Below are 26,057 nucleotides of genomic sequence, written 5' to 3' on the forward strand. Positions count from 1 at the left end.
TAGAATTAATCTAAATTTAGAGGTTGGAAATGGGGAGACTTTTGGCGGGTAGGAGTGTGTGTGGTGGGGCCCCCATCCTGTAACACTGCAGGGGAAACCTCAGTTTCTGAAAGGATGCCCTGTGCACTGAGATGGAGAGACAGTCCGCCAGCAAGGAATTGGCTTGCTGGGGGCTGAATTAAATTTTGATTCTCCTCTTTCCTCTGAGTATAGTCACTCTGCCAGCTTGTGCTCAGCTCATTGCCTGAGAATGCTCGTGCGCTAATAACCTTCTTCATGGGTATCTTTTAAATCCCAGTGCACTGGAGCTTTCCAGTTAATTCCAAAGGCAGTATCTATGTTTGCAAGGCATAAGGAGAGACGAAATGTTCAGCAAGGCCAAGGCGGCCTAACTAGGAGTAACGGGCTAGAATTCTGTCCTCCTAAATGTTCAGGGAAAGGGCTGGAAGCTCATCACTGGGATTCTTTAAAACTGCTAGGAGAAAAAGTAGCAGTAGTGAATACAGATTACAGTCCTGTCCTGTACTGGCTGGTGGAGTGGCTCTCAGTGAGGCACTCTGATACCGTAGTGATGGCCATATCAGTATCTAGACAGACACTGAAGTCCATTACACTCCAGGAGGGTTGTTATACCTTCCATTTCCATCACACCTTTCATCTGAGGACACTAATTAAAGCTCCCCTAAGAGAAGAGATTCTTAAAGCCACATAGAGATGTGTACACTGAGGCACAGAGAGGTTAAGTGACTTGCCCAAGGCCATGCATCAAAACGGTTATAGAACCAAGAGAAGAACCCAAGGGAGTCCAGACTCCCTGTCCCTGGCTCCAGCCCCTAGACCATGCTCCCACTGTAGTCTATCTCCCCCACGGCCAGGGCTCTGCTGGGGTCGCTAAATTAATAGTTGAGGAAACATTCTGCCTGCTTGTGTCCTATGCAGGCAGAACACTTCAAGGGCACCGGGGGGAGCGCGCTCCTGGAGGCTCGTGATCCACATTTAGAAAGGGTGTAGTGTGCCCAGACAATTGCTGGTGTGCAAGGGGGCGGGGGAGGCAAGGCTTGTGCCCACGCTCTAGCTCCTCTCGCTACTGGCCCCATTCCCTCCTGCATGCATGTGTGGCAGGACAGGGCACTTGTGACCTTCCCAGAGCATCCATGCTGGGGGGCCAATCTGATCTCCTGTTTCTTGTGCCCACCAAGCCAGCCCACGGCACCTACTGTTAGGACATCTGCAGTACAGGGCCTCTCCCACTTTCCTCCTGCAGCCCTGTTAACACAAGGATACTCTGACTTCTGCCAGTACTAAATATAGTCAAACTATTTGTTCTTCGGTATGGCCACAGAAGCAGTCGCAATGGACTGTTTTAATGACGTTGATAAGTAAATAGCCTTTGAAACCTGACCCTGCTGTTGATGTTCACAGGTACTGGGAGCACCACGACAACCTCTCCGCTAGGACTGTCTGACCAAGGTCTGATCGCCCAGCCCCCCGGGGGTCTGCAGCGTGGCTGGCAGAGACGGCACGGAGAGGAATGCCAGCATGAGGGGGATAACAGAGAGAGAGAGGGTCTATAACTTCCAGATGGAAAGAAGCACATAATCCCTTTGGGAAGAATTAGGGAATCATCGGTGCAGCTCAGCCTGATGCGAAGGAAGCAAAACATGACCCCTCATTCTCTGAGGGTTTTACACAGGTTCGGGTAAGAGGCCAGACTCTTCTCAATGCAAACGCTCCCGGCCCCCTCCTCCAAACAGCTTGGCTTTGTCTTGTGGGGCCCTGTTGCTGCTTGGAGTCGGTCCCCAAGCACAGAACTATTTTTTGTTTAAGTGATTGCATGTTCTTTAACCACACTGCATCCCCACTTCCGTCCTCTTCAAGAGGAAAGTGACTCCTAGCTGCATTTATCACCATTAATGGAGAGATCCTTTTATAAAGGCTTTTTTTTTTTATGTCTCGTGGAATTTTAAAATATTTTTCTTGCTGGGCTTGTCCTCCATTCGAGAGCATTTTGAGGAGTTGCTATGTGCGCGCCCATGGCTTTATGAACCGGAGGAATCTGAGGACCTCTTCCTTTCACTCCCTTACCACTCCGACCTGTCCATGATGGGGCGAGAGCAGGAGCTGATCCAGGCTGTGAAAAATGGGGATGTACCTGGTGTGCAGAAACTGGTGGCCAAGGTCAAAGCATCCAAGAGCAGTGAGTACCTTTGCCTCTTAATGCAGCAGCAGGGAGCTGAAGGAACCTGGGCATTGCTGCTTGCTGCATCTCTTGCCAGTTGCTGTGAATTCTACTCTTAGGGCCTTGGTGTGTGGGTCCTTGGGAACAGGGCATGTGAAGCCTGGCACTTGTGCCCTGGAGTAGAGACTACTCTGCAATCAGGGGCTGGGGGTGTGAATCCAGATCTTGCTGATAATGTAAAAGATGATGCTTCTAGTAGCCTCTGTGTGGGAACCCTGAAATGTGGGGGATAGATGGAGGGAAGGGTGGCAGAAAATCACCAAAGGAAAGTGAGCACCACAGCTCCTGGGGGGCATGCTGGCGCAGAGGGTCCTTCAGTCATTGCTACTTCCTTCTGGTCAGATTTATCTTGTGAAAAATTGGCTTGGATGGTAATCAACTGGAACCAATTGTCAGGCCTTAAATTTCAGATTCTTTAAGTCTGGTAATGTTTAACCCTTCAGTAGTGCCCGTCTCTTTCCTGTGTACTCTTAAAGGTCAGCTGCAGAACTGAAGTAGGAATGAATTTAAAGCCCGTTCTGTGTGCTTGCACTGACCAGGCTGTGATAAAGGGGGAGACTCTTGTCACTGCAGCAAAGAAACTCATAGGGGCTGCTTATATGCGTGCATTGTTGGTTGTTGAGTGGGAGCCCAGAGGGTCGCCCAAGCAGCACTCAAGGGCTGAAAAGGTCCTAGATGAAATACGGAAGTGGCAGAGGAAGGAGACACAGGTGAGGGCTGGGTTACTGTGTATAAAGGAGACAAAGGAAAGCAGTATCACTGGGACGGGGAGAGAATTACACAGTCCTATTGAGCACAACCCTCTTTATGAGCAAAAGACATTGAACTACACCCAGGAGAGGGCCGGCGGTATTGGTAGGAAACACCATGGTTAGAGTTGTGTGTGGTGCATTGTGCAGTCACACCGCAATCGTGCTGATTCTCCTAAAGATCAGGATACATGAGACTGTGTCCTCAGTGGATGAATTCCTGGTTAGGAGCAGGGAAGAAGCCCCTGTAAGTTTTGACCCCAGTGATCTATGGGGAGGGAGACAGACTGGGAGTTCCTAGGGTTTGAGGACCTAGAGAAATAAACAAAAGAACGGGATGTCGATAGGACCTTGTCAGCAGCCCATGTCCCAGACACCCCAATGCAGGGTAATTGGAATGAAATGGAGGTGGGTGGGAGGGTTTGAATTTTATCCTAAATCTGGGGCCCTAGGGACAAAGGTTAAGATCAGAACTTCTCAAAAGTGCGGGGTGTCCAGCTCCAGAGGCTTGGTTCAGCTCTTTCATTCTCAGGGTTCTTCCAGGAGTAGGTGGGATATGTGAGACGGGTGACACCCAGCACGCACAGGTGCACCAGAATGTTGGCTAAGAAGAAGGAAAACTGAGCTATAGGAGTGTGAGAATCAACAGAAGACGGCAGAAGGGTAGTGGGAGGAAAGGCGAACTAACTGGACTAATCAGCTGAGTGGATAAGGAAGCCGTTAGGATGAAGAAGTAAAACAGGGTAGTCTAAAGCACATGAGATAACTGAGCCACTGGGGAACAACTGAAGACTCGGGTGTGTCTGTTTCCAGGGGAAGTTCTGAATACGCATTATGGCTTCTCCTTTGTCTCTAATGGTCTGGGTTGGTGGGCAGAGGAGGATGAAGAACATACTCTGGATCTACAAAGCCATCCTGCTAAAATGCTCTTTAAGGCTAATGTTAAAAGACTCCCCTTCAACCAGAAGGGATATGGATTTAAGCTGGACTCTGAGCCCAACTGGTGGGGGGAAGAAAGTTAATGTAGGGAGAGCGGGTCCTGGTCCAGTTCCCCAGAGACAGGTGTTCACATCATAAAAACGACCACGTTTAATGGTGCTCTTGGCAGAGAAGCTAGGGGCTGAATGGGCCAGGGATAGCCAGCAAATCGTTCATCCTGGGAAGTGTCCATCCAGGGCAGGGTTGTGGTGCAGCATAGGGGAAGCTTGCCCGCCTGTACTGTGCTTGTGCTATGAATACAGGCATCCTGTTGTCAGGTCTGTCAGTCTGGCACTTCTCACGAGTGCAAAAGAATTCATGTGAAAAGCTTCATAGGAGGAGAAAAGTGTGTGTATGGGGGGGGGGAAATAATTGAGACTGACTTGGAGAGAGTAGGAGCAGCTCAGGGCTGTGTGTTCAGTGCTGGAAAATCAAAGTTAGTGACGGGGATTCTAAAAACAAGGCAGGGATAAACTGCTGGGTCAGACACTGCAAAGCTTTGAGCAGGAGCAGGTCGGGGTTAAACTCTGAAAATCCACAGCCCTGGGGTTAGGGAAACAAGATGCTCCCTAGACAGCTGCACCAAATGCAAATTGGAAAGAACTTTCCCAGTCAGTACAAGGAAGTAGCCCAGGCCTTTGGGAACATCACGCACAGGTCTGCTCACCTGCTTATCACAAGGCCAGGTGGCATGGGGCAGCCTGAATGATACAGGTTTGGCAGAGGGTGGAGACATACTTAGCTTTCAGGAGGAGGAGGAAATAAGGATCTACAGCTTTCTGAGAAAACACAACAAGGAGTTCTTGTGGCACCTTAAAGACTAAAAAATTTTATTTGGGCGTAAACTTTCACCCAAATAAATTTGGTAGTCTGTAAGGTGCCACAAGGACTCCTCGTTGTTTTTGCTGATACAGACTAACATGGCTGCCACTCTGAAAGCTTTCTGAGAGAGGCTAGTGATGCCTACAAAGGGAGAGCAGGAGCTGATGTTAAGGAAGGGCTGAGAATAAGGACAATCCCCGTTTCTTTCTCCAGATTAAATACTAAGGGAGAAACTAGTGAAGCAGGAACTGGTACAGCTGGTGTGCTTGGCTTGAAAAGGGCGCCTGATGAGGTGTAACAGACAATGGAGTGAGAGTGCTCCCATGCTAGGAGGGGAAGCAGCAAGGCTGGCCCCCTCACCTCCATCCTAGGGCCTTCATCATCTGATGATTCTATCTCAATCAAATGCAATTGGAGAACATTCTCTATTGCCTTGCTCTGGCTTTGTCCCCTCCTTGCTGCCCCCAAGGGCTGAACCCCCATCCAGAGATGGGATCAGTCTATAACATGGTGGCAGGAGAGTTCTGAAGTTTCCCCTGCTGCGTGAGGCTCTGTCCCTCCACCAGAGGAGCCTTCTACTCCCTTATGATTCATTCTCTCTTTTTGTTAAGATGATGTCGGGTGAGCAGAATGCTAGTTGCCTTTGTTGCTCATTAAAGCGCCTTTCCATATGACAGGCCGAGATGCTGATTTTTAAAATCCCTGTAAGAGTCCTTCTGCTGTCTCAGTGGATTCGGAGGCGCATCTCTGTGATTAGCCCTCGGGGATCTCCTGTGCCTAAAAAAAGTCGCTGCACGTAACCAAGAATCAAGCGCCAGTCCCAGCAGCGGGAACTTCAGGGACACACAGTTAAATATTCAATGTGCATATTCTGAGGCAGTGGATGGCGTGGAAAATGTTGGTGCACAAATGGATCAGAGCACCTATTATTTCAAGGCCCTGGGGGCACATGATAATTTTTTTTTTCTTAGTGGGTGAGAGCACATTAATCCTGCAGCTCCATGGGGCTGGGAGACATCAGTATGATATTGTAAGGCAGGGGGTGCCCATTGCTGTAGCTGCTTCTGCAAGTGCGGAGGGGTTCTGTCTCTCAAACCATATACCTCCAGGGAGAGTGTGGCATTGCCCGTGGACCCTACTGCTGTTGGGGTTGTCACCTGGAGCAGTGGTAGAAGTCTTAATTTCCTTCTCTCTCTCCTCCCCTTCAGTGTCTGAGTGCTGCAGAGTTTAATTGAAATTGTTAAACGACCCTTCACGGCTTTGGCCTTTCTCCCTAGTGATCAATCACTTTCCTGGCTGGACATGCTGGTTAACAATGAGCCAGTTGTCTGGGCAGGGAGGGGCTCAGTAGCCCTGGAAAAAAAAGAAGAGGGGGATTGGGGAGGGTAGCAGAGGGGAGAGTCACAAGATTAGATTCCTGGGGTAGGAGACCAGCAGAACAATTGGGGCTGCGGCCATTGTCGCCATTGTCCCTTGGAAAGGGGGAAGTCTCTCAAGCTGTGCTAGCCGTTAGGAGGGGAAGACAAAGTTTAATTCAGCTGAGCCACAACAGAAGGCTCCTGGATGGAATTTACCAGGGGGATTTGCTTGCTAGTTGTTCATCCTGAAGAATCGCAAAATATCTCCAAAATTTGCATGCCCACAGCTTTACTGAAATTTAGCCACTTCTGGGGTGAAGGCAGTCAACTAGTTTCTCCTCTACTTGCATGGAAGAGGAGAAACTTTAGACCAAGCATGCTGGGACAAATCCGTACTCTCAGGGGAAGAGCTTTAATATCCATGCAGAGCAGGCAAGATCCTGGATTTTAAGAAAGAGTCCAAGAGAACGGGTATTTCCTGCTTTCAAGTTTCCAGGAGGTCTGTGAGGTTCGTTTAATTCGTGCATGTAAAATGCTTTGAGATTCTTGGATGGAAGAGGCTCCAGTTGGGCAAAACAGTATTAACTTGGAAGGATAAAGAGCTGCATCAACTCTGTTAGGCTTTGAACCTGATCCTGTGCAGTCCAGATATTTTCAACCAGACACTGACCTTAGCCTTCCACAAAGCCTCTAGAGTGGCTTTCTGAGCTCCCAGACCTCGTACGTATCAAATGTCCTTAGTTAGAAGCCATGATACTGGTATTTTAGCAGGTTATTTGCCATTGTTCTAGTCCAGTCATGTAGATTCTATTCTAATTGAGTACTAGTAAGCTCTCCAAGGCTGGGACTGTCTCTGTTTTGTGTTTGAACAGCACCCTGTGCAGCGGGCTCCTGGCCTATGACTGGGGCTTCTCTGGTAATACACATAACTCATAATGAGCTTGTTCAGTGGTCTCCTCTCCTTCCAATGGCCACTTCCTCCTCCATTCAGTCACATCAGATCCCTGCGGTAACTACAGCAGTCCCTTGTGTGGAGTAGTAATGTTAGACACGGACGGCTCTTTGTGTTTTGCCGACCCAAGCACAGCAATCAGGCGGCCTTCAGCGGCATGCCTGCAGGCAGTCTGCTGGACATGCGGATTCCACGGCATTTCTGCGGGTGATCTGCCGGTCCCGCACCTTCGGCATACCTGCTGCCGAATTGCCGCTGAAACCGCAGGACCGGCAGATCACCCACAGGCATGTCGCCGAAGCCTGCCTGACTGCCGCCCTCACGGTGACTGGCAGGCGCCCCCTGCGTGTTGCAGCCCCAGGCATGTGCTTGCTGCGCTGGTGCCTGGAGCCGCCCCTGGTTAGACATGTATTTTTAGCAGCTTCTAATGTGATGCAGTAGCTGGAAACAAACAGATGAGCTAGCACCATGTGAACGGAGAGCTCTGCACGGTCCTCACTTTGATAACTGCTTTACTAGTCTGTCCCTCCAGAATTTCTCAATGGGCTCCTCCTCGGCCTGTTTCCAGCTGTGGAGCGTTGGCAGGGGTGCAGTGCGGGGCTTACCCCTCTGGCTGCTGTTGCCACCATTCTCTTTCTCCCATTGACAGAATCGCACTGGTAATGCCCCTGTGCCTTATACGGAATACAAGAGCATTACCTGTCCCACAAGCCATCTAGTCCAGTATCCATTCCTTGACAGTGGTCAGCGCTAGTTGCTTCAGAGGATGGTTTAAGAACCCTGCAGTAGGCAGATGTGAGGTAAGCTGATCCCACAACTGGCTATCTCCTAATCCTTAGTAGTTAGTTTGGCTTAAGCACTGAAGCATGAGGCTTAATATCAGTCCAGTATTTGTTAACTTTAACTGTTGTAACTCTGGATGTTCTTGTTATCCATATAAATATCCAGTCTCTCTATGAATCTTGTTGATTGCGTTTGCCTCTGTGACATCCTGTGGTAGAGAGTTCCACAGTTTGTATTATGTGGGAAGAAAGTATTTATTTTTTCTGGTTTTGAATCTGTCATCTTGTTGGCTGGCCCTTTGTTCTTGTGTTGTGAGATGGTGAGAACCTTCTTGATCATGTGCTATTTTATAGATTTTTTTTTTCGCCTCTTATTCGCCTTTCTAAGCGAAGGAATTTCAGTCTTTTCAATCTCTCTTCATGTAAGAGTTTCTCTAGGTCCCTAATCCTTCTCATTGCCCATCTCGGATCCCCCTGTAATGCCATATTCTTTTTGAGATGGTATGACCAGTAAGGCACATGTTATTTCAGAAGCGGCCTCACCATTAATTTGTGTGTCCCTGCTTAAAAGCCAGTCATTTCCTAGATGGTGTGTGGTGGCTTCCTTCCCCCATGAGTTGGAACAGTCAATTATCTGCTTCCACTTTGGATTGCAGCTCCAATCATTGCTCCATCAGCCCCATGTGGCAACTCGTTCTCTTTCTGTGTGTGGAGGAAGGATGGAAATCATCCGAGTCTACTGCTGCTGAAGCAGCAGAGTCCATAAACCTGGGCCAAGCCATTCTTTCCTATGCAGCTCCTCTGCCTCTATCAGGTAACAAGGCAAGAAGTTGCATCTTCCACCATGGCTTTCTGTTAAGTCTGAATCACCCAGGCCATTAGGCAGCCATGGCAGGATTATTTCCTGTTACGTTATGCTTGGTTTGTGTTTCCTCTAGTCTAGTTTTAAAATCCCGAGGCAGCCTAGTTTCTATTCCTGGATCTGCCATCGAATCAGTTTGTCACCTTGGGCAAGTTCCTTCACATTCCTAGGTTTCAAGGGTTAGCACCTGACTCTCCTTAGTAAAGTGTCGAGAGAGCTACAGAAGGAGTGTGTCCTAGAAGTGCTAAGTATTAAGTGACAGAGATTCCACTGCTTCCGTTGAGCGTCTATTTAAGAGCCTTCTAAAGTGTGTTGCAGTATTACATGGATCCCTGTAAAAACTTCTTAATGTGAGTGAGAAGGAGAGAAATGGCCTTGAAAGGTTTCTGTGTTTACATCTCCTTACTCCTAAACCACTACTTGGAATAGAGTAAACTGTAAGGCGGGGAGACTAATGGTGTGTTTAAAATTATTTAGTCCTCCTCTTCCTCACCCCCGGCCCTCTATCCCATGGAGGAGGTCTCTTCCAACGCTTGCCTAGTCGTGTGCTAGCCATCGAGGTCGCTTGGCATTCTCTGTGTTGGGACCTCTGGAATGCCAGCTGCTTCTCGCGGTGGGCAGGCTCCTGCTGACAGAAGGAATGCGTTCCTCACGCCTACTGCATGCTTCCATTTGAGTGGAGAGTTCAGCTATTTGAGCTGGGAATGATTTTTATCCCTCGTTTCCAATCTCTTTACAGGGGTGATGGGGGGTGGGGAAGAGAGCAGGAGCAGAGTCTGCAAAAGGAATCAACTTACTGTGAATGTACGGTGTCTGTTCAAAGCCTGCCTCTAACGTTTGTTGTGCTTGGAAAAGGGCCATCCCTGTCCTTGGCTAGTCGGACCGTGGCTGGGCTGCCTTTGATGGGCCGCATGTTAGCAAAGCTGTGGCTGCACTTGCTAGCACAATCAGAGACGCCTGAAGCAAGCAGGGAGATAAGGGGCCTGCGGGAGGGGAGGTGGTTCTGGGATAGCGCTCCTTTCCTGGGAATTGCCCAGCTCCATGGGGGAAGGAGGCTGGGATTGGGAATTGCTGCTGTCCCTGTGAAGCCGCCACCGTGTCTGTCTGATCTTCCGGGTGGGTGGCAGGGGAGAGCTGTCCTCGTGGCGATCAAGGTGCAGGGGCAGCCTCTGCCCTTTGTAGAGGCAGCTGGAGTTAAGCTTTATGGAGGAGGGGGGAGGCTGTCAGCCCATATGTAGGTTTCCCCTTGAGTTAGTGCAAGAATTCAGCTGCCAGCGGCGAAGGGCAGGCGAGGGGCCGCCGCTCGCATTTCGCTTGACCTCTTGTGAGAGGCACCAGAGCGCCTCACTCAACGGCCAGCGCTGCCTATAGCTCTGCGGGAGGAGGAGCTTGTTGCTAGCAGGTTCACACCGACTGCAGCAAGGCCTTTTGGCAGCCGAGGCCCCATTCGGGTCCTGTATGAACTCCCGAGAAGCAGCCAGCGCTCTCCTCTCCCTGGTGAGAGACAGGCTCCCTTCTGCAGCCTGCTGAACAGGGAGACGCTTTAATAAACGGGCCAGTGGCCTGGGTGAAAATCCAGCACCCTACTGGCTATGGGGCAGCCCTGAGTCAGACCTCTGTGCTCACCTGAGCATAGGCAGACATTGCTGTGTTTGAGGGAGGATGACTTTACCCCGCATCGTTCTGCAGTGCCCTGCCCTGTATCACCTCCCCCAAATGCTCCCTAATGGGTGTTTTTCTGGGTCCCTCTGGCAGGCAGGTCTTGGCATTGCTGCCATTGAATGGTTGCCCCTCATAGGTGTGTATTGGAGTTGAAGTCCCTGGGTTTGCAGCCTGAGTGAACGCTGGGCAGAGCCATACATGGTTTCTCTCCCCCCTATCTGGACACAGCCAGTCCCATCTCTTGGCTTCCCTTTCCCGGCAGCGCTTTGCAATACCAAAAAGTTCCTGCCGATAGAAGATGAAGTTCTACTTCTGGCGCTGCTCCCAGAGGGTTTGGCTGTCCTTATTCCTTATTATAGCAGGTATGTTCTTAAAACATCCTAGGGCAGAGCTGGGCCACACTGTACTCAGGGAAGGAGTATTCTGGGGAGCCATACGTGTGCGAGTGGTTGAATCCGAAGTATGTCTGCCCTGGCACAAGGAGACTCTTGGAGCTGGATTCTGTGCTTAGGGCACGGAAGAGATTGTGGGCTTCATTCTGGGCACTACCTCCTGTCCCTTTAAGAGCTGCATTCACACTAGCCTGGTGAAAGCCCATTGATCTTCCTGAGTGCCTGCACCAACAGGAGGCAGGGCTCTTGCAGCTGGTGAGAACTACCCTGATGGTGGGTATTTCCTATGCAGCCGAGTGCAGGGTTTGCTGCTTTGGGGCTAACTAGAAAGTCAGTCTCCTCTTCACTCTCTCTGCTCATGTTTGACTGTTAAACTCCCCATCACCTCTGAATACAGGGTCCCTGGTATGGATGCAGCACTGCGCAGCCAACTGATGGGGGTCTTCCTAATTTGGGCATCTCTAAGCGCCTCCCAGGGGCACTCCCCCAGCCATAGGCTAAGCTAGACAAAAACATCCTGCCCCCTATTCCCCAGGAGCTGTATGAGAGATGACTTGAGCAAACACCTCTGTAAAGAGGGCAGATCCCCAGAGGGCTGTGTCTGAGGAGACGGCAAAGACACAGGCAGATGCCTCCCCATGACTCCTCAGTTTGCTGACAGGCTAAGAGATCCCTGCCACTCTGTTCCGGCGGACCCTGGAGCAGCAATTGGGATGTGCAGATGACAAGGATGATACTGATCAAGCTGCCAGCTGAACGAATGCTGCGCAGGTGTGCAGCCTGCAGTCTCCAAAGAGTTAACTGCATTACGGAGCCTGGCACGAGGGCGTAAGGATGCTGTTCTGCTGCATCCACAGCATGGTCCATAGGACAGTAGAAGAGCTCACTATGCAGCCATGGGAGCAACCGGAGAAGAGGGAACTCGCTTAGCTCACAAAGGCCAGAAGCCTCCTGTTCTGTCAGGCTTTACCTGGGGCGTTTCCCACCTCATCCACACCAGGCTGGGTTGGGGGCTGGGACTGCGGATGCAGAGCTGTCTTGTTTCCTCTGAAACAGTGATGCAGAAGCCGAGAGTACCCTTTCCCTCCTGCACCCACCTGGCCTGCCAGGGCAGGGGCAGCTTGGGATCCGGGCGTACAGATCTTGCCGGTTCCAGTGGCTGGCAACATCCCAGCTGTCAGAACAGCAGCAGCCAGTGGCCTATAGCTTTGCTGCGGCAAAAGTAACTCCCCTGGCCAAAGCCTGTCTCCTAGCAGCTTTCCCAAGGAAACCTCCCTCGCTGAAGTGATTCCTGGGTGGCCACCTGACAGCTTGGAATTTGCTCTGAAGAGAGCGAGACAATTGCCAGGCTGCAGAGTGCACAGCGTCTTGAGTCTCCAGTGGGCTCCAGGTGGCTGGGGCCAAACGGACGGAGCCACGGATGCCGGGCTGGCAGCATGGTGCCAAGACCTGGGAGCTTGGCTGCTGCCCCATCTCTAAACCCCTACTGCTTTGTGCACTTACCAAACAGATGGGATGGTGTTTGCATTACAAAGCAGCGGGGGAGGGGCTCTCCCTAGCATATAGCAGTGCGGACCATGCATGCAGATGGACACCCTTCACCGCAGCCTCCCCGAGGAGTCCCAGCTCCCCAGCATGTGCACTGCTGCCCCTGTTTGTGCCCAGGTATGAGGAAGCCTGGCCACCTCACCCCCCTCCCCCTACCTCAGACAGCTGCGCTGGCTCACTATTGGTCCAGGGTGCGGATCGAACCCTTCCTTGGTGTGCACCAGCTGACCTCACCAATCTTTCCTTCCACCTCCCTCTGCTCACCTAGCCCTGGCCTCTTCTGTGCCCCCACTGTAGGTACGAGAGCCTTCTCTTCTGCCACAGTCCCCATCTAGAGCAGCATTCATGTACCTGTTCCCCCTGGCGGACTCTTCATTTCTCCTCTCCATTGCTATGTGGCCCGCAATTCCTCTGCTCCTTTTCCAGCTGCCTTTTAACATTGTGAGGTTGAGTGCGCCTTGAGGGATAATCCTGGGGGGGATGAAAGGTGCTAGGTCAAGTGAAGTTCTATTGGTCTTGGCATCACTTCCACGACAGGTGTTGCAGCTGGGCCAGACAGTCTGGCCTGCTTGGCTTAGGGTTTTTTGCAGGGAGGCGCTGAGTGACCCTAGCTCCTGGGGGTTGCCCTGAGCTCATCTCCCATTTGACTTTAGTGGCAACTGTAGCTGCTCAGCACAACGTCATCTCCCAGGGGTCTAACGCTGAGCATCCTTAACTCAAGGCACACACAATTAGAGATCACACTTGAGAACTGGGCCCGAAGGGACTTGCCTAAGGGTGCCCTGTGAGCCTGTATCAGAGCTGCGAGTGGAAACCAGGCCTGCTGACTCGGGCCAGTGCTTCTCCCCTCCCATGCTTGGGGACTGGGATGAACAGCACTCCTCTTAAGAAGTCATCATCCTCCCCAACAACCCTCTCGCTTCATGTCGTCTCTCTCTCTGGAATTTTATTTGCATCTCCAGTAACAGAGAGGGAGCAGCATGGAACATCCATGGCCTAATGACTGCCAACAAGGGGCATGGCAAGGCTCAGCCAGAGACCGCAGGAGTGGGGATGATGGGCAGCTGTTAAGTACAAAGTCTGACCCTTACTCGGATTAGGTGGCGGGGGCGTAGTGCTGCTGGAAGCCTGAAGTATGGAGGCGTGTTAATGCTGTGGAGCACTGCCTGGCCATCAGATACGATAGCACCTCCAGGAGATCTGGGGTTGGGGGATGGATATCCAGGGGTCATGTAGTGGGTTGCGCAGGTGTAACCCACAGACCTTCCGGGTGTGGTGTTCTGTCCCATTTAGTGGCACTGAGACCACTTAAAAGAGAGAGAGTTAAATGAGTCTGCTCTACAACCTTAGCTAACAGGCAGTTGGCTTTTTAGCTCATGCTGTAGAGGCTCATGCACTAAGCTCCAGAGGCCTCAGGTTTGATCCTGCCCGCTGACGACTGGGGTCTGTCGGCGTTACGCAGGTACTAAACTACCTGTCCCAAATTTTACCGTGGTGAAAAGACCATTTTTTCCCATAAGGCCCCAGGCACCGACTTTAGGCATTTTCTGTGGGATAGGTGTTACGGAGTATATGATGTCCAGAGCATCGTCTGGGCTCAAAGACAGTGTGAGTTCTATCGCCTGTTACATCCCCTAGCAGGGCAGTATGGGCCAGATTCTGCTGTCAGTTACACAAGTGTAACTCCCAGAATGTCACTTCAGAATCTGGCCCATTGTCTTGCCCTGGCAGAGCATATGGACATAATGTTCTAATGGGCCTTTTCTAACTCTGGCTCCTATGATCTTTGGACAGGGGCGTGGTTATGGAGGGATAGCAGTCACTCCATGCTCACCGAACCTGAATTTCCATCGTAAGCCTTATTTTTCTGCCCTCCTCAAATCCACCAGAAAAGGCTTATTGGCATCGCAGCTGGCGGGTTGGATTTGGGGTCAGGGTAGAATTTCTGAAGTGACTCAGACACAGAGTTCCTGAAGCGTGACTCTGCTTGGGAAATCCATCCTTGACTCTGCCCTTCTGGAGGGATAGCTCACTGTGGGGGGGGGGGGACGGATAGCTCAGTGGTTTGAGCATTGGCCTGCTAAACCCAGGCTTGTGAGTTCAATCCTTGAGGGGGCCACTTGGGGAACTAAGGTAAAAAGCTGGTGATTGGTCCTGCTTTGAGCAGGGGGTTGGACTAGATGACCTCTTGAGGTCCCTTCCAACCCTAATATTCTATGATTCTGGGTTCCTAACATCCTTGAAAAGTAATGTCCGCCCAAAGCACTCATCTGTGCCTGCAGCCTTAACTCCACCTTAAAGAAGATTTGTATGTGTGGAAATAAATATTATTGCCATTGCAGTCTCTCAAGACTACTTCTGCCCAGAGCATGAGGCAGCTTCCACCCTTGGTCTCTCTTCTCTACTTAGATTGTAATATGCTCTGCATCCTGTTCTCTGGGCTCACTATGCTGCTTTGGGACCTAGAAGTCAAGTCCAGGTAACTGCAGCTAGGAGTTCAATGCAAGCTGTGGCATCTGCTGTGGCTTCTCCAAGTCTCTCACCTCCTTGCCAGGATGCTGCCAGGTTGGCTGCTGCCCTCTGCTTACTGGGGGAAAAGATGCCACCAGACAGTCAAGAACTGATTTAATTTTTCTTCCCTCTCCCTTGGATTCCTGACCATCGTCCAAGTTTGAAAACCTCCAACAATGCCCTAGAAACTCTATCTAGGGCACGCTCCCAGTGGCATCAGCCTCGTGCTCTGTTGTGGCGGAGACTCCTGCCTTCCAGTTTTCTGTTTGCTCCCCTCACCCCCACTTTCTCCAACAGCTCAGGGGAATCTGCCAAAAGCACCAGCTCGTGTGCTCCGTGGGCCTGATCCAAATCCCACAGAACAGTGGAAAGGCTCCTGCTGGCTGCAGCAGGTTTTGGAGTGGGCTCTTGAAGAGTCTGACAGGCAGAAGGATAGGGAGAGTGGGAGAAACTTGTCCTTGAGAAGGTTGGGGGAGCAGGAGGTCTTGCATTCTTGCACTGTCTCACCTCCACGCACTCATGTGATAGAGCTACGTGGCACTCTCTGCTTGTCCCTATGTGATGCCCTAGGAGCTGTTATGAGGCCCAAGACAGCAGGAGACTTTGCTGCCTCCCTTCACACACCCACCCACCCCTCCGCCCTTGTTCTCTGTGCTGCTGAGAGGATCTTGGGGGAGGGGAGGTCTCCTCTCTTGCATCAGGTTCAATTTTATTATTGAATTCCAGTGTCGATTGACAGAACCTCCTGCAGAAGATGGTTTCCATCTGGAACAAAATCTCTGGAACGTGCAAGGCCGGGTCCCAAGCCACACTATGGGAAGGCCTGGGAAGAGTTAATGCACAGAGTTACTTTATATATCCATTTCCATGCTGTGTTGTGTGGGTTTTTTTTGTTGGATTTTTTTGTTTTTTTTTTTAGAGAACCTAGCCTGCCATGGCATGGTGCCAGCCCTGGAGCTGCTGGCGGCAAAATGCAGCATACGTGTATGAAAATAGGGGGGAAAGAAAACAAAAAACCACTGTCCCCTACTCTCCGAGGGGGTCTTGGCTGGGGTAAGCCGGGACTGTATCCCAAAAGTGCAGGAGACGCATGCCTTCTCACCCTCAAGTCCCCAACATCACATTCCAGCATGGAGGCAAGGACCCACTTGGAGCGGGGGTTCTGATGCAGGGTGGGCCTCACCTGAGTCTCTAGGCGTCCAAGCAGGTTGCAGATCTGGAGATGCCTGGCACCTCCCGGCTCCAAGCAATCTAATCTCCTGGCAGAAGGTTTGAGTGCATTGCCCTGATTCAGGGCTTACTGGAAAGCTGAGCAATGGTACAGCTCACGTGTCGGGCACAGTGAGCGTGCGAGGAGCCGTATGCAGCCGGGGAGAAAGGCTTGAGCTGCGAAGAGGCACTGGAAAGATAAAGGAGCAAGATGTTCTCCTGGAAATGCTCTTTCTGGGTGCGGAGCAGGTATGAGGATCCTGCAGGCCCCAAAAGACGTCGGGCGTGAGCTAAAGCATGTTCCTTAAAGCCCTGCTGGGCTTACTGTCTCGCAACATGGGAGTGTGAAGCCATCCTGTGCAGCCTGTGTATCTTACCAGCTGCTTCTTAGCCTGAGCTCCAACTCCCAATAGGGTCCTCCAGCTGTGCTGTAAAGCTTGACCATCCCTTCTCTGGATGGGCTTTGCCCTGAGGAGCAGCAGCTGCGGAGCAGGTGATAGAGCAGGTGATAGAACATGTGAGGCCCAGGGCAGCAGAACACTGTCTGGGGTGTGAAAATTCCCGTGGTTTTGTAAAGCTGCCCTTTGCCTCTGCTTGTGGCTGCTGCGAACTCGCAGAAGTTGCATAATGTTTTTTGGCTTCTACGTCTGCCTTCAAAACAAATCCATAAGCTCACCGTATAAATGTCAGTGTGATCTAGTGAGGAGCTGCCTATGTATGTGTGTGATGGCAGGCTGGCCTAAAATGACTCTAGAATTCTCTAACCAATTACCAAGTGGCTCCTCTGGACAGTGCTCAAGCCCCTGGCTTCCCTCTGGCCTGAAAGATTGGAGGCCTATCCAGGGACTTGGGGGGGAGGGGCGTCCGTAGACGGCCTCCTGCAGGGCAGATAGAAGTGTTAGCCTGCAGACCTGTACTTACCATTGTCTTAACCTCCCTCTTGTAGTATCAGAGATGCAAGGCCTATTAGAACAAGAGGCGGCCAGTCTGGCGTTCCAGAAGTGTTCTCCAGTCCCACTGTCTTGCTGTTTCCACCCCTCCAGCCTTCATTCTCCTCCATTTCCAGAAGCACAACTAGGTGTCTCTTGGTCTCAGTTATGTCCTGTGCAAACGAAGTTAATATTTATAGCTCTTGGGCCTGCTTCAGGGCAGAAATAAAGAGGCAGGCAAGATTCAAAACGCAGGAGACCATAAGTGGCACTGCCACTGACTCACTGTGTCCTGGGTCACATCACTGCATTTATCTCTCTCTTTATAGGCCCACTTGTAAAACAGAGGTGCTGCTTAATTCCTGTAAAGCAACGGCTGTCAACCTTTCCAGACTTCGCAAGGGCTTTTTTGTAGTCTGTTGTTAAACTAGGCAAATATCTAGATGAGTTGATGTACCCCCTGGAAGACCTCGGTGTACCCCTAGGGGGTATGTATTCCTCTTGTTCAGAACCACTGCTGTAAAGCTCCTTAGATCATCCACTGGTAGATGCCGTTGATGTTACAGGTTGTCATGTTTCTTGCCCAATAAGGGTACATCTACACTGGAGCAGCAAAGTGTGACTTCAGGTAGACATATCCTGCTAGCTTGGATTGAGCTAGTGCATTAAAAATACCAGCGTAGCTGCGGTAGTGGCAGTGATAGGATGAGCTGGCTGCCCCGAGTACAATCCCACCTGAGACTCTAGGTATATACTCAGGGCAGCTCCCCTGCCTTGCCACTTGCACCACAATGGCTGCACTATTATTTTTAGCCCAGTAATTTGATCAGGACAAGCGGCGATATGTCTGCTCAAGCTGGAAGTTACACTCCCAGTTTAGCCATACCCTAAGTCTGCTGCCTTCCTGTGTATCCTGCTTCTCTCTCTAGGCCACACCTGTGCTGTCTCCACTCAAACCCTCTGTCCAGCCCTTGGCTCCCCAGCTACTTTTTCTCTCTTCGTGCCACACCTCTTCGCTCACCAGTCCCTCTTTCATTTCAGCCTGTGCATCTAGGACTATTTGCAGCCCCTCGCACGTGTCTTATTCCTCAGTCTTTTGGCTCTTGTGCTGCATCTCCAGGCTTCCTACCCCACCCGCCAGTTATGCTATTGTGAGTCATCTGCTCTGCAGAATAACGTGTGAGAGACACGCCCACCACTGAAAAAGAAATTATTTTAATGCTGGGAGTGTCTCGCTGTCATAGGGACAGAAATAAACTGACAGTGCAATTTGTCTGGCTAGCAATGTGCACACTTAGATTCTTCCAGCTACAGTCCCATGGGCTGAGACGTGGCCATGTGACCTAAAGCTTGTGTACTTCTGCCCTCAAAAACGGTCCAGAGTGCTTGCACGCATTGGCTAATCATTGCCTAAGAAGGGCAAGCATGAGCCCTGTGACCTAAGGGTAATCGGCACAGGGTAATGCGCGTGCCACAGCAATTAGGGCAAAGAGATCCTGTAGTTAAGGCAATGAAACTTACTCCATGCCTAGCTCCTGTCTACGATCATTTGCGCGGGGCACTCATTTTCTTAGCAGGTGTTGATCCTGCTGTGAAAGGGTTAACTGGATTCTGCGGCCTCACTGGGGCACTTGGCTTAAAAAAAAAAAAAAAAAAAGGGAGGGGTAAGATTTGTGGGGAGGGGGGCTGTTTTGTTTTTTACAGTGTGGGGAATTTATGTTAGGGCCAGTTGGGAAAGGCACCAGCTCCCAGATGGGTTATGGAAATAGACCACCAAACTAAACCCTCAGATCTAGATGCTTTCGGTGAATTTTGGACCTGGATCAAAAGTCAGGAGTGTCTCTAGCTTTGTCCCTTTCCAGCAAACCTCTGGTCATCGAGAGCACAGTGTAAATGGGGCGTTAGGGCTTGGTTGGGGAACATATGCAGCCGTATTGAGGGATCTGGTTACAATGGCAGTGTCCCCTGGTATGGTTAAATCTTGCACCTTGCGGTGCAGATGATACTTGAGGCACACCTGCAAGCTGTGCTGAAATCTAGACTGTCCTACAGCCCCTTGATACTGTAGGCAGCGCTGTATTACCTCCTTCGCCATGCTCCTTTGCACACAGCCCTGATTTTTAAAGCTCTCTTGCCTAGCTGACCTAGAGTCACTGATGCATACACAGATCTGGCCCAGTTGCTGGGAAAGGTTTGCCACTGATTGCTGTCCATTTGGCAAGGGGTAGGATTTGAGAGACAAATGCAGAACAGGCTGCCCCCGGGCCTGATTCCCCACCCCCAGTGTCCTTACTCACGTGCAGTGGGATGTCTACCATGCTAGCATTAACCTGCCATCGCCAAAGCTCCATTCAGAATCTGGAGGCAGGATGTGGGGAGGCACCAGCGTCCATCTGCACATGTTCATGCGTGTGTGCAGTGACATGCTCCTTTGAGTTAGCTCTCAGCCCTAGGAAGGGAACACGCCATTTCCTTGTGCACTGCCTCTCTGAGCTAATGCTCTATTTCTCCCTAATAACCTCATAGCTCTGTGTCTCCCAGCATCTGTTTCCATGTCTATATTTAGAAGCACTTGCTGGATCACACATGGAGGGGTATCTTGGAGGTGCCTTTTTGTTCTCTTTCCTGTTCCCTTCACCCCTAGTCTGGAACCTGGGCAGGGATGTTTCTGGATCCCCACCTCCTTACTCACGTTATGTCTGTGCTCCATCCTGGCTTGATCACAAAAGCAAGCTCCTTTGCCTTTCTAGCTGCGCTGGCCTGGAGCCCTGAGAATGCAGGGCTAAGTCAGAGCCAGGTTTCCTTGTCTTCATTGGGTGTTCTCTTAAGTGAATGTTGACTGTCTCCTGCTTGATGAGAGGTGTCACCGTGTCCCTGTAGTGCGGGAAAGGGCCTTTGCTGGTGATTAAGAGAGGGAGCACTGCCTCCAATCATTTCCCTTGTTATGCTGTGAGCAGGCAGGTGGCTCTGCACCTGCAAGTTGCACATGCTCTTTCCCAGCCTGGGATTGCTGTGACTTTCAGGGCTTGTGCCCTTCAACGCCCTCTTTCTAGAGGGGCCGGTGCAGATCCCAAAAGTGCCTGCTGGCAGGGGGAGAGTGGGGTGGCAAGAGAATCTGAAGGCCCCCTTCCCCAGTGGGGCATCTCACTCGGGGCCAACGAGAGGGGGCGGAAACCGGTACAAATTCCCCAACTTCGTCGGCCCTGTTTAGCTGGTCTGCCCTTGCTGGGAGGCCCGAAAAAATGTTTTCACCGGGGCCCGAACCCTCTTTCGGCAGCCCTGATCTCACTGAGCATGGGTGCACTCAGCAGCTTATGCCAGAGGAGCCCAGCTGAAGGTCGCTTGTACACAGGACAGCCGTGATTCTGAAGGGAGGGGAGTGAAATAGCCTAATGAAAGCTGACCCACCTCTGTTGTTCTCTCTTTTCCTCCCCATTCTCTCTCCACTGTCCCACCCCACCTGCGGGGAGAGAATTCTGCAATATGTTCCACTCACTAGTTAGCAGGCAGATTTTTCTGTGCTAAGCTTCTGCCCTCTCCGCTGACTCGGGCTTGCCGGGGCCATTCTCAACAAGCACCTTCGCTGCTCACTGAATGAGTAAACAGATCGGGTTCCTGGCAGGGGCTCCAGGGGGCTGGCAGGCCTCAGCTTGAGTCCCAGCACTGCTTAGCTGGTTTGGAATGGGCCAGGGCAAAGGATCAGCATGAGGTCCAGGCCCTCTGTACTACAACACTCTTTTTTTTTTTTTGGTCTGTAACTGAATTGGAGGAACACAGCCCCAGTAAGAGGGAGCCCGGCACAGGGTTCTGGAAACTGTCTCCATGCAGAGATAGTCGACCTTTTCCATTGGGACAAGGGGCGCTATAGTGGTTAAACCAGGGGCCTAGATTCTATTCCTGACCCTGCCGCTGACTCCAGTCAGTGACCTTGGAGAAGCCACTTCATCCCCTTGGTGCTTCTGCTTCTCCTGTGACTCAGTGGATCGTGCTGATGCTGCTCTGTCAGACCCTTGGAGGAAAGGGTCTGATTTGTGCTGGAGGTTGGAAGGGGAAGATGCAGTTTACTTAATGGATTTCCCTGGAGGCTGTTTTGCCTCCTGCAGCACTGGGACTCAGGGGATAAATGACTATCTTGGGCCAGAGGAAGGGCAGGGCCCCTCTGCCTTGCTCACTGTAAACCCTGAGCCTGGGAGCTCTTGCCTTTCTCCAGTTTGGGCTGAACTTGGAAGCTGTCCCCCTGGGCCAGGAAGCACCTCTGGTCTGTGTGGTGCTGTTGTGGTATGGTGGGGTAAGGGTGGGAAGGAGGACCCCCAAGGCACCTTAGGGGATAGGTCCTGGGTGGCAGCATGGTACCAGCTGCTTGCTGGGAGCAGAGATTGTCTTAGCTGCCTGCCACCTTCTGGCAGACGGAGGAGGACTGAGGCACTGCTTTCGGCAAAGGCAGGGATTGTCTTTATCTTTGGTGCCAATCTGGCCATCCTACTGTGCCCGAGTCCCGATTTCATATGCCCAGCTGGCTTTGTCTCCCTCACACAGCTGGCATCTCCCTCTTCCTTGTAGTGGCTTTTTACTTTCTCCTTTGCACTGGTTGAGATCTGGGGGGTTATTTTAAAGAGATTCCTTCTTCCTCTTTCCATCTGAACGTAAGAACAGACCTTGTGGGTCAGACTAATGGTCCATCTAGCCCAATATCCTATCTTCCAATAGTGAACTGTGCCAGATGCTTCAGAGGGAATGAACAAAACAGGGCAATTATCAAGTGATCCATCCCCTGTGGTCCAGTCCCAGCTTCTGGCAGTCAGAGGTTTATGGACACCCAGAGCACAGGGTTGCATCCCTGACCATCTGGTCTAATAGCCATTGATGGACCTGTCCTCCATTAATGTGTATAATTCTATTTTGAACCCAGTTATACTTTTGGTCTTTACAATATCCCCTGGCAAGTTTCACAGGTGGACTGTGTGTTTTGTGAAAAAGTACTTCCTTATGTTTGTTTCAGAGCTGCTGCATATTGATTTCATTGGGTGACCCCTTGTTCTTGTGTTATGTGAAGAGGTAAATAACGCTTCCTTATTCATTTTATCCATACCATTCATGATTTTATAGTCCTATCATATTGCCTTTAGTCATCTCTTTTTTAAATTGAACAATCCTAGTCTTTTTTAATCTCTCATATATGGAAGCTGTTCCAAACTCCTAATCATTTGTTTCTCTTCTCTGTACTTTTTCCAATTCTGCAACCAAAACTGCATTTAGTATTCAAGGCACGGGCACACCATGGATTTCTTTAGTGACATTATGATATTTTCTGTCTTATTATTTATCCCTTTCCTAATGGTTCCTAACATAGTTAAAAGCAGCAGAGAATCCTGTGGCACCTTATAGACTAACAGACATTTTGGAGCATGAGCTTTCGTGGGTGAATACCCACTTCGTCATTGTTAGCTTTTTTGACTGTCACAGTGCATTGAGCAGGTGTTTTCAGAGAACTATCCTTGATGACTCCAAGATCTCCTTGAGTGGCAACTGCTAATTTAGACCCCATCATTTTGTATGTATAGTCGGGATTATGTTTTCCAATGTGCATTACTTTGCATTTATCAACATTGAATTTCATGTGCCATTTTGTTGCCCAGTCACCCTCTGTAACTCTTCACAGTCAGCTCTGGGCTTAGCTATCTTGAGTAATTTAGTATCCTCTGCAAACTTTGCCACCTCGCTGTTTACCCCTGGATTTAAGTGATAGGTTGCACACTATAGCTGGTAGTTCCGCAGTATCATATTTGTTTCTTCAGAACTCTTGGGTGAATTCTGTCTGATCCCAGTGACTTATTACTGTTCAGTTTATCAATTTGTTCCAAAACCACCTCTGTTGATCTCTGTCTGGAACAGTTCCTCAGATTTGTCATGTGGAAATAATGGCTCAGGTTTGGGAATCTCTCTCGCATGAAGACTGCAGTGAAGACTGACACAAAGAATTCATTTAGCTTTTCCTCAACGACTCATTTAGTGCCTTGATCATCCAGTGGCCACACTGATTGTTTGGCCGGCTTCCTGCTTCTGATGTACCTTAAAAAAAATGCTGGCTTTGTGCCTTTTGATAGTTGCTTTTCAGATTCTTTTTGACCTAATTATGCTCTCACACTTGACAGAGTTTGTTCCTTTCTATTTTCCTCGGTAGGATTTGATTTTCCATTTTTAAAGGATATCATTTTGTCTCTCACCGCCTCTTTTACTCTGTTTAGCCATGGTGGCATTTTTTGGTCGTCTTCTTTTTTGTTTTTTCTTTATTTGGGGTATACATTTAGTTTAAGGCTCTAATATAGTATTTTAAAAAGCTTTCCATGCAGCTTGCAGGCATTTCACTCTTGTGACTATTCCTTTTAATTTCCATTTAACTAGCTTCTTCATTTTTTGTGTAGTTCCCCTTTTTGAAGTTAAATGCTACTGTGGTGAGTTTCTTTGGTATTGTCCCCTCTACAAGGATGTTAATTTTAATTACATTATGGTCACTATCACTGAGTGGTTCACCCCTTGGACCAGATCCTGTGTACCATTTAGAACTAAATCAAGAACTGCCTCTCCCTTTGTGGGTTCCAGGACTAGCTGCTCCAAGAAGCAGCCATGAATGGTGTCTAGAAATTTTATCTCTGCATCCTGTCCTGAAGTGACATGTACCTAGTCAGTATGGGATAGTTGAAAGCCCCATTATTGCTGAGTTATCTGTTTTTTTTCTAGCCTCTGATTCATGATCACTGGCACCGTCCTGGTCAGGTGGTCAGTAGTATATTACTGTGACTGTATTCTTATTATTCAAGCATGGAATTTCTATCCATAGAGATTTTATTTTACATTTTGATTCATTTAAGATTTTTACTATGTTTGACTCTTTCTTTCACATATAGTGCCACTCCCCCCTGCCAAGACTTACTCTGTCATTCCTATATATTTTGTCCCCTAGTATTACCATGTCCCATTAATTATCATCATTCCACAAAGTTTCTGTGATGCCTTTTATATCAATATTTTCATTTAATACCAGGCACTCAAGTTCACCCATGTAGATATTTAGACTCGTATTTGTATACAAGCCACTTATAAAATCTGTTAATACTTAGTTGTCTGCCTTGATGTGATGTAATTGAAGTGGTCTCTTTTTTGTTTGACTGTTTCTCTTTATCAACTTGTATCCTCTCCTCTTTACTAGGATATAGAGTCTCCTTTAATAAATCTTCTCCTAAGGGACGTGTCTGTCCGAAACGTGTGCTCCTCTGCACCTGTCAGCTTTCCCCCAGCCCTTAGTTTAAAAACTCCTTTATGGCCCTTTTTTAATTTTACATGCCAGCAATCTGGTTCTGATTTGGTTTAGGTGGAGTCCATCCTTCCTGTATAGGCTCTTCCTTTCCTGAAAGGTTCCCTAGTTCCTAATAAATTTACATCTCTCCTCCGAACACCATTGTCTCATCCATGCATTGAGAGCCTGCAGTTCTGTCTGACCCTGCATTTCAGAGAATGCTACCATGGAGTCCTAGACTTTAATCTCTTAGCTAGCACCCTAAATTTGGCCTCCAGGACCCCTCTCTCCTACTGTCCTGCATCTGTATCACCATTACACTCCCACATCATCCAGGGACCTGCCTCGCAAGCCAGCCTGCTGATCAGAGTTCTTGCCAGCGCTCCAAAGGAAGAGGGACTGCAGTGGGTAGCATGGAGGTGATGGGGTAATAGAAATCAGCTATCAATCAGTTACTAAACTTTGGAGGAGGGGTTGGTGAACCCAAAGCATTTGAGGGTTTAGTCTCAAGATAGAGAGAACCCCAAATCCTGAGGGAGTGGTTACTGAGCCACTGATGCACCCAGCAGAGTTCATGGTCTGGTCATGAAGCATGGGCGGTGGGAGAGAGCGTCTCCATTTGTCCAGTTGCTGGCCACCTTCTCCCTGTACTCAGGGAACGGGTTCCACTGAGCACAGGGCTGTTCTGAGTCAGCATCACTGCCCGACAGTGTTCGGACCCAAACATGGATCTGCACTACCCTGCAGGTCTTGGGCTCTAGCATGGCAAACCTAGCCCCTGGGGCGGGCTGGTGTCTCCACACAATCTACCTGTCCAGCCCAATCCTTGATCTGGTTTGTCTGATTGATGGAAGATAATGAGAGCAAGATGGAGGCCCAGGTTCCCTCATGGGCTTTGGTGCCCATGAACTGACAGAGCCTCCTTTTGAGGAGCTGTAATGTGAGTTAGGGTGACCAGATGTCCTGATTTTTATAGGGACAGTCCCAATTTTTGGGTCTTTTTCTTATATAGGCTCCTCCACCCCCGTCCTGATTTTTCACATTTGCTGTCTGGCCACCCTAATGTGAGTAAGGAAGCAAAGGCGTTCCCCGAAATCCAGGCTGGAAGTCAAGAGGGTGAATACCCTCCCCCCCCACGCGCGCACACATGTGTGCACACGCACATGAGACCTGCAGATGCCGTCGGGGAGGGGAGGCACTGACCTAGGGAGAAGACAACCTCCAATGGCCAGTCTGGTAGTTAGGAGGTGGCCCCGGGCCTGTATCCAACCTGGGATACCAGGCTGAGGTGAGAGGGGAATCCCTGGCCCCTAGTCCCTGCCAAGCCAGAGGTTTCGTCATAGCCTTCTCACCTTTAGATTAGTGTAATTCAGTGTGTCCCTGTGTCTGTCCCAGTGTGTCTGCTCTCCTGCTGCGCTCTGCTCCCCGGGCAGGTGAGCATGTAGGGAGGCAGCGAGCTGTAGTAGTTGAAACAGAAGATTGGGTGTGAGGGCTCCTGGGTTCTTTTCCTGGTTCTGTCATTGCCTTACAACAGTATCCTTAACCCCTCTGTGCCTCAGTTTACCCACCAGCAAAATGAGGGGAGAGGGGGCTAATACAGTGGCCTCAGTGGCGTGCCGTGGGGTTTAGTAGGTGTTTGGGTGCTGCTCTGAAGGGCTGTGAGGAGCTATAGAAATGCACTATGGTGCTGCTCAGACACATCCTGTCCACTTTGCTCTTCCCCCTCCCTACAGCCGTGTGTGAGTGGTCCGGTGAGCTGTTGGGAATGAA

At 50.1% G+C, this 26,057-nt stretch overlaps 1 protein-coding gene across 6 annotated transcripts in view; it reads left to right on the forward strand.

The window, feature by feature from the left end:
* CASKIN2 (CASK interacting protein 2) overlaps positions 1–26,057 on the forward strand; it is an 84,685-nt gene that overhangs the window by 14,473 nt on the left and 44,155 nt on the right. For all 6 annotated transcript variants that reach the window (XM_032792923.2, XM_032792922.2, XM_032792924.2 and 3 more), the window contains exon 2: positions 1,423–2,197. In XM_032792923.2, the coding sequence (XP_032648814.1) occupies positions 2,101–2,197 (97 nt within the window). In that variant the 5' untranslated portion in view covers positions 1,423–2,100. The remainder of the gene's footprint in view (positions 1–1,422; positions 2,198–26,057) is intronic.

The sequence above is a fragment of the Chelonoidis abingdonii genome, chromosome 13, assembly GCF_003597395.2.
Source record: "Chelonoidis abingdonii isolate Lonesome George chromosome 13, CheloAbing_2.0, whole genome shotgun sequence".
NCBI lineage: Eukaryota > Metazoa > Chordata > Testudines > Testudinidae > Chelonoidis > Chelonoidis abingdonii.